At 32.3% G+C, this 9,122-nt stretch overlaps 1 protein-coding gene across 2 annotated transcripts; it reads left to right on the top strand.

Moving 5' to 3' along the window:
- Nucleotides 1-389: 389 nt before the first annotated feature.
- On the top strand, nucleotides 390-3,520 carry LOC145147136 (polygalacturonase At1g48100-like). Of its 2 annotated transcripts, XM_079075055.1 has the most exons (7): nucleotides 390-498; nucleotides 658-1,127; nucleotides 1,235-1,402; nucleotides 1,509-1,553; nucleotides 1,653-1,860; nucleotides 1,961-2,042; nucleotides 2,745-3,520. In XM_079075055.1, the coding sequence occupies exons 2-7, from the start codon at nucleotides 717-719 to the stop codon at nucleotides 3,247-3,249; spliced, it is 1,419 nt and encodes a 472-aa protein (XP_078931181.1). In that variant the 5' UTR covers nucleotides 390-498; nucleotides 658-716; the 3' UTR covers nucleotides 3,250-3,520. The 2 variants fall into 2 exon arrangements, with proteins under 2 accessions (XP_078931181.1, XP_078931180.1); XM_079075054.1 differs by lacking the exon at nucleotides 390-498 and having other exon boundaries at nucleotides 536-1,127.
- Nucleotides 3,521-9,122: the final 5,602 nt, after the last annotated feature.

Here is a 9,122-nt window from a genome sequence, read left to right as displayed (position 1 = left end):
GCACAACTTTTGAGAAGAAAAGGACCATAAGCAGCTCACAAGGTCTCCATTTGCATTTCATTCAGAAATAGAACATATCTGTTAAAAGATATATATTTTTTTAAAAAATGCCAAACACAAAACATCAGAACCACATATATGCTTTATATATCCACCAACTATTCCTCTTTTTAACCAAGACCTCACAGTTTGACCACCCATATGCTTCAAGAAATAAAAAATAAATTACTACTAATCAAATGTCTAAAATACCATTCAATAAAAACAGCATATAACTTGTCAAGATGTTAAAAAAAATAGAAACCCACATAGAATATTATTCATTTTCACATGAGCACTTTGCATATACGTCTATATAAGTCGACTAAGTATGTAGAAAATAAACAAAGTGAAGAGGATCCAAATTTAGCAGAGGAAGACAAACCAACGTTTAGTTGACACCTGTCAACCTGCTTTTTTGCATGAGATCGATCAATCTATGCTAGTCACTAGTCAGAGGTACTCACTGAGCTTTAATATAAATCACATTCATTCACAGCCTCTGCATTGCCACTTTCTCACACCACTAACTGTTAACTCCTCTTTTTTTCTTCATATTTATAACTTCCATCTCTTATGGAGGAATAAAGGCTACTAACTAAAAGCTATTATATATAGACTTCATAGTCATTTTCAAGAAAAGTTATACGATTATAACTACACTATTTCAAGATTCAATGAAGATCATCATCTTCCTCAGCCTGCTAGTTTTCTCCATGAATGTGGAAGGAAGATACCATTTCCACAAGAATCAAAAGAAAGCGTCCTCTGATCATCCTCCTAATGCAAGTATACCTCAACCTCAACCTCAACCTCAACCTCCTGTGTACCCACCATCAGTTCCTTCTGATCCGGGTTCTGCTCCAACCGACCCGGGTGAGGATACGGACTCCGGGCCATGTGTTTTTGACGTGACGGATTATGGTGCCATTGGAGATGGTTCCACCGACGACACTCCTGCTTTCAAGGCGGCGTGGAAGGATGCTTGTGCAGTAGCATCCGCTACAGTTTTAGTCCCCTCCGGTTGCACGTTCATGATAACTTCCACCATTTTCTCCGGACCTTGCAAACCAGGACTCGTGTTTCAAGTAAGATTTCTTGAATTGATTACGAATGTAGCCAATTTTACACATAAACAATTGTTTATCTCATGATCTGGATCATTGATGTGGTGTTTTTGTATGTGAAAATTAAGGTGGATGGGATCCTAACGCCACCTGCCGGACCTGACTGCTGGCCGGAGAAAGATAGCAAAAAACAATGGCTTGTGTTTTATAAACTCGATAACATGACTTTGACTGGAACTGGCACGATTGAAGGCAATGGCCAAGACTGGTGGGACCTACCCTGCAAGCCTCATCGGGTAATTAATTAAACTTTTTAAAAATATTATTTATTTTTCTGGCTTCAAAGGTCGATTTTACTGGAAATTAGTTAATTATATAACTCAACAAATATGAATTTTTCAGGGTCCTGGTGGCTCAACATTACCTGGACCATGTGACAGCCCTACAGTAAGTATAAATATTCTTCATGCTTCATTGTGTTGGGAAGATGATTAATTTAACATTTATATATCTAAAAAATTATTTTTCTGGTTTTCTGTATGTCAGTTAATTCGGTTCTTTATGAGCTCAAATTTGCATTTGAGTGGACTACGAATACAAAATAGTCCAATGTTCCATGTGAAATTTGATGGATGTGAAGGGGTAATGATAGATAAAGTGTCCATTTCTTCTCCTAAGCTAAGCCCAAACACCGATGGTATTCATATCGAGAACACAAAGTCTGTGGGGATCTATAATTCAATGATAGGCAATGGTATGATTATGATCAATTGATCATAGCTTTTTTTAATTAAAGTTTTATTCTACTTTTATAGTAACTATTTAACGTTTATGACTTATAATAATTGTTGTAGGTGATGACTGCATCTCAATTGGACCCGGGTGCATAAATGTTGACATAGAGGGTGTTACATGTGGGCCTAGTCATGGGATCAGGTATGTTTTGTTTTCTACTGTGACATTGTCGTCACTGGAATATAACTTTTCAGAAAAATAGATATGATCGAAATACCAACATACTTTCGTACAACTGTTTATTATAATATCTTATTTTCATTTATTCATATTACAACATCGTAATTAACTTTTCATTATATATATATATATATATATATATATATATATATATATATATAGGTTCTATGGAAAACAAAAAAAACCCTAAAAATCATAAAAATACATAAAAAAAATACTTAGAGATCACAAAAAATATTTTTGAATTTTTTTATAAAAAATCGCAGGTTTTTGTTAAAATTCACTGAAAAAAAAATAAAAAATCAATTTTTTTTTTTTTTGTAAAAAAATTTTTTTTTTTCAAAATTTTTTTCACCGATTTTGTATAAAAAGCTGCGATTTTTTCAAAAAAATTTTCAAAAAATAATTTTGTGATCTCTAAGTATTTTTTTATGCACTTTTATGATTTTTAGAGTTTTTTTAGGGTTTTTTTTGTTTCGCAAATAACCCTTCCCTATATATATATATATATATATATATATATATATATATATATATATATATATATATATATATATATATATATATATATATATATATATATATATATATATGGAGCTCATTGCTTTTTGTCGGCTAGAAAATCTTGTTCTAAATAATCACACCGGTGTAATTTTTTTGCAGTATTGGGAGCCTAGGGGTTCACAACTCACAGGCGTGTGTTTCCAACATAACTGTAAGCAATGTGATAATACGCGATTCCGACAACGGAGTTAGGATAAAGACATGGCAAGGTGGGGCCGGATCGGTAACAGGGATAGCTTTTGAGAACATTCAAATGGAGAATGTGAGGAATTGCGCCATTATAGACCAGTACTACTGTGCAAACAAGAACTGTGAAAACCAAACGTCAGCTGTGTATGTTAGAGACATATCTTTCAGAAACATAAAGGGGACATACGATGTGAGAAGCCCTCCCATTCATTTTGCTTGTAGTGACAGTGTCGCTTGTACTAACATAACCATGTCGGAGGTGGAGCTTTTACCCTTTGAAGGGGAATTGGTGGATGATCCGTTTTGTTGGAATGCTTATGGGGTACAAGAGACTTTGACTATTCCTCCGATTGATTGTTTACAGGATGGAATGCCACAATCGGTGTCTGATGAAGGCGTATATGAGTGCTCTTGATGGGTATTTGGCTTGGGTACGACTTTTTTCTGGGTATTCTAGTTTAGACCTATATCTATACTCTATAGAGTTATAAATACTGTATAGAACCCAATTATATTGTTGCGATTGGGAAATTGTGTGTCCTCACACAGTCGTTTCTTGAAATTTATAAGTATAATACATCAATGGAATTAGGATGTCATTGGGGATGTGTGATGGTTTGTCATATGTATGTATATTCCACTTAGATGAAGAATCAGTCCACTCAGTTTTTGTTTGTTTGACTTAATTTTGAATGTGTGTATTGAGAAATCACATTTATGAAGATGTTAAGATGTTAACTCTACTAGATTATGACACGCGAACACATAAATAAAATACAAATTTATATAGATATTGCAAAATAATTATAAAAAATAAGGTTATTGGTATTATTGAAATGTGTAGAAAATACACTAAAATCGGTAAATATATATAGTCGTTGAAGGACCTCTTTATAGACAACATTATTTGTTTTATTAGTTGAACGACCTTGCCCGTCACATATAAGTACCTTCAAACTTTTCTTTACTTGTGACACAGAAAACAACTACATATAACCGACCATGCGTGAAAATGGGTCTATGCAAGTATAATTCAACATTTGACAATGTACTTCCAAAATACATTGTTATTTTATGGTTATATTGCGAAATAGAACTGTTTATTTAAAAAAAGAGCAACTTATTTATGTTCCTTCAAAATGAACCACATAAAACCCCCCACAATATTAAAAAAAAAAAACTCTAACCAATAAATATGAAAACAGTTATGTTTGCTCGATTTTGATATTGCATGTGACTCATTGAAAATGTCAAAAGATAGAATTGACACACAACATACTTGTTATTATGAGACAGATTAAACAATTTAAGCACATGTGGATGTCTTTTTTATTTTATGATAATGATAAAATAATGGAAAAAATGAATGCTTACTTCAAGACATCTGCGGACGTTTGGGTAAGGTTAGTGGTCTTAATTGTTGAGTATACATATCTTTTACATATAGCTATTAAATGGTTATTCAAGATGAATTAAAAAATAATGTTTTCTTGTTGCTTCAATGCTAAACAGATAAAAGAACAAAAAAACTTGATTTTCATTATATACCCGTTTAGTACAAAAATAGCCAACCGTAATTAAAGTAGAGACAAAACTATTAAGGAAACTGGTAGATTGAGGTTCTATTTTTTAAACATGTGATAAGGTAGAGATATACCAGGTCATGCAGCTAAAAGCTCGAATTCCTTCATCACCGGCTCAATGGGTTCAACGGATAACCCTAAACAGATCAAAAAACTTAAAATTTTCAAATAGAGATTTATACAATGGGGTCGAATTGATGGGAATGTTAAAAAGATGGAGGTGTCGATAACCTACAATTGGATGAATATGGGATCTATTAAACGATTTAAGATGAAAATCACCTACTGAGAAGATACTTGAATACAACACCAAACGATCATAAAAGGTTAATGGAAAGAAGTGTCAATTGTAAGGAATAGAATTGAATGTTTTTGGAAGGAATGAAATTTTTCAAATTAGTATAACATGTACCTCCGACTATCAGACATAAAACAGTTGTAGCAAATTTTGCATTACTTAACCGACTCTCTATAATGTATAATTAAAAATCAAGATAGTGTAATCATAATTTATTGATGTTAGTTAAAATGTAATTTATTTGGGGATGAGATTAGTTTTTGGTTATTTATTTGGGAAGTATAATATGTATTATGCATTACAAGTGCTTACCTTTTGAATTTAACATTTGTTACTTTAGAATTTTATTTTGGCTTGACATAGCCACGATCATCCCATATTTAATAATTTGTTCTTCTTGCACCTTTACAACGTGCTGACATGCATTCATTAAATCAAGATTTAACATTTTTTAAAAACAAATATAGACAAGAAACTATATAAAATAAAACATGTAACATATTCATCAAAAACCTTTGTATAACAATACTAATGAAGTAAATAGAATTTAGTAACGTACGATGGATGAGTGATCTTGTGCAACATTACTTTTATTGCCTGAAGTGTACTCCATCTAGCACATATGAATTGAAGTGCTCTGATAAGTCGAATTGACAAGCAACAAGTAATATAGGAGGTAATAGGTGTGAAATATTCACAAATGTCGCAGAAAAAAATGAATCAAACAAATGGCAGAACTTCAATGTCTGTTTGGTGTGAGACCCGTAATAGCAACATACTTTGTTTAATAATATGATTCATTATTTTAAGTAATCATATATTTGGAAAAAAATATTCATTTACAAAGATAGAAGTTTTGTTAGTAATTTTATAATTTTTTGCATAATCATTTGTAGGTCTCTTTGTTACAATTTATATTACTGCTTTCCTGTACAAGTCTAACGATATTCAACGGAAGCATACAGCCTTAAAGGTAATAATATGATATGCACCTTCCATCATCTTAGTTTGGTGTTTAAAGTTTAAATCTTCTATCCTAATAAAGGAGTACCCAATTACCACATGGAAATTGCTAAGCCACGACAGCTAAATCGGATACACTACTCCTTCTATGGATTTCATATATTCTTCGAACGCATTTATAATGGATCACAAATTAATCTGCAACGAAGCTAATCATCTCCCTCCACTTCGCCTCTCATATCAGGTATTTTTTTCCCTAATCTGAGTTACTGTCACTATCATCGACAATGTTAAGATTCATTGATGGCTTCTTTTTGATTTTAGGGATAATATGACATAAATCATTTATCAAGCGCATCATTTATGTTTATATCTTTTTTTTTGTTGATTTTGATATGCCTTCTTCGGTTTACCACCATCTTTTTTTTTCAGGCTCCTTTTTTATGAAATAACATTTTTTTGTAAAATTCGTTCTACGGTTTTGAGTATGTACGGTTTTGAGTATGTGCAGGCACGTTGATTTTTTTGAAGTAAAGAAAGTAGGGTTTTTGTTCGATGTTGGTTCCTAGGTTTGGTTCTTCTTTTTTCAGATTTCTTATAAGCCATTGCTTTTTATTTTCCATCTTTATCTACAATCTTTATGTATAGAACACTTTATCCATATAGTTATTCACTACAGAGCTTAATGAAGGAAAAAAGAATCACCCCCTTAGTTTTATTTACTTTGCAGGTTATCGAGCCTCCATGCAAAACTAACAACATAATAAAAAAAACGAAAAACCCTTTTGAGGTAAATGCCAATTACGATTCTACCCCTTTTCCTCTTGTAACAATTATCTCATTTCAAGACTTCAAAACATATGTTTTTGTGTTTCAGCATATTACTGATAGCATGAAAGATCCAAGCATTGCTGCATTTTGGTTAATTACCATGCCTCAAATTATGGGAGGATTTGAATATGATGATGAGGTCAAACAGAAAATATGGTGGCAATACAAATTTCTTCTTCTTCTTATTTATTTATTTATTTTTAAATTCAACTTTATTACGAAATTAAATAGCTTCTTTTGTTGATATTATTGTTTCTTATTTACGAAAATATGTGATATGATCAACTTCGTGATGTGTAGCAATGAGAAAACCTGGATGGGCAAGAAGTGAGATAAATTTATAATTTATTAACTTCAATGAGAAATTAATTAATTACTGTTTTTTTGTTATTGAATTTGAAATACAACAAGGATTATATCAATGACCTAGAACGTGCAAGAAATGATCCAGTGGTAGTAAAGAACATTCCTTACTACAAAACAAAGAGAAAATTAGAGGCAGAAGTGATGAAGCTCAATCCACCACCATGACCTCAAAACTGGGGGGCATACACTATAAACCAAAGTTTTTTCATTTATTTTTAGTACATTACATATTTGGTCCCTGTGTTTAGTTGATTTTTTCGGTTTTGGTCCCTGAAAGAATCAGATTGTAGTTTTTGGACCTTGTTTCACTGTTTCATAAAACTTTTATAATTGCCTAAGTTAACAGCCTAGTTGTTAGTTTTTTTTAAAATGACCATTTTGCCCTTGGACCAAAACTAAAAAAAAAGTATAGCACAACGACAAAATTTATATATATATATATATATATATATATATATATATATATATATATATATATATATATATTACATAAGGTGTAGAGTAGATTAAATTTTTGGTCCTTGAGTATACCTGATTTTTTTTCAGAACGTTCTAAGGGGCGTTTTTGGTATTTTAGGGTCAAATGTTGACTCTAGTTGAGTACACACTTCTGTTATACCGTGCATTCTTACATGTCCATGTATGGTACCGATTCTTTTTGAACAAAGAATACGTGAGCCTCTTTTCATCTTTGACAACATGCTTCTATTTAACTTTAAAGCTCACATAAGTTGTTGAGAAGGTATATTTCTAATTCTGATTTTGTTACTACCAGAGACATAAGAAAACTTTCTAATGAGGGCGTTCATGTCTTTTGTACAACCCGTCTGTTATATTATGTCATGTCCTCTTTTGTCTTGTCCATTGTCTTTTTACAAAGGTATGCACACATGTAACATCATAATTTCATTATATATATAACATCCAAGTTTAACATTGAGTTTACTGTTTTCGAAAATAGGATCATAGTCACAGATTAAAAAGATGGAACCAAGAAACAAACATAACATAAAAAAAATATAAATTCAAAAACAACATTATACATCCAAATTATAAGTATTCAACAAAGAACCATACGAATGAGTAAAAACATATAAATTCGAAAACAATATCAGACTTATAGATTAAAAGGATTTAAGGAAGAAGTACATACACTTATTCGACTAATCAGACTGATGGGAAGGTTGAAGTTTTTTTGCTTTTGTTTTCTGCGAGGAATTATGACAGAATGTTTGTGTAAATCGATTATTAAAAAGGTTTGAAATATATATACAAGTCAATATGATGAAAATTAGCAGGTAATCAATTGAAATCCCATTTAAACTTAAAATAGAAGATATCATGCTTGAAAATGTATTGATTCATAATAGAAAAAATTGCAAAAATGGTCCATGTGGTTTGCCGATTTCTGTGGGTAAGGTCCAAAAAAAAGTTTGCTAGCAAAAAACGTCCTTATTTGATGTTTGAGCTGTGGATTTGGTCCCTGCCTCTAACTGCCGTTAGCGGAATTCCGTTTTCTTCCCCACGTGCCATGCACGCGAGGGTATTTTTGTCCTTTCATTTATGGGGGGAATTCTCATCTATTACCGCGCATTTAACGATGCCCAAAAACATCAGACACTCCAGCTTCTTCCTCGTTCAATTTCCATTGACGTTCGAACCCTAAGTCAACGATTTCCACCCCGAATCTTTTCTTTAGCTGAACTGCAGTCCAGTAGGTAGAAGGAAAAAATGGTGCATTCACTGTGGACTATACGTCCTTCGACGATGGGATTTGATGCACTGGATTTGTATGGTGAGTGTTATTATAGCTTTTTAAACTTAAATTTTTTGAAATTTCACACAATATGCTAACTACATTTTGTATTTTTTGTTGTTTGGGATAGTCGATCATCCCTATTTGTTCACGATTGAACTTCGCCATGGTGGGAAGTTCACACCTTTTCCAAATGTAAGATATGTTAAGGGGAAACTTACGTATATTGATTTAGTTGATATAGATGAGTTTTTAGTGCATGAACTCGACGCTATGATGCTAGAACTAGGATACGTGGTTCCCCCAGTAATATATTATCACTTCAGGATTCCTAATGAAGACTTGATTTTTGGCCTAAGAGCTCTAGGTAATGATCAAGATGTGTGTAACCTAGCTAAATATACTGGAGCTAACAAGGTGATCCAGGTGTATACTGAGCATGACACAACCAACTTGGTTACATACTTCATGTCACCAAATAAGAGAAATGG

This window comes from Lactuca virosa, chromosome 1, assembly GCF_052849685.1.
Source record: "Lactuca virosa cultivar CGN04683 chromosome 1, Lactuca_virosa_CGN04683_v6, whole genome shotgun sequence".
Taxonomy (NCBI): domain Eukaryota; kingdom Viridiplantae; phylum Streptophyta; class Magnoliopsida; order Asterales; family Asteraceae; genus Lactuca; species Lactuca virosa.
Note: the sequence above shows the minus strand (reverse complement) of the source record. Positions and strands in the feature narration are given on the sequence as shown.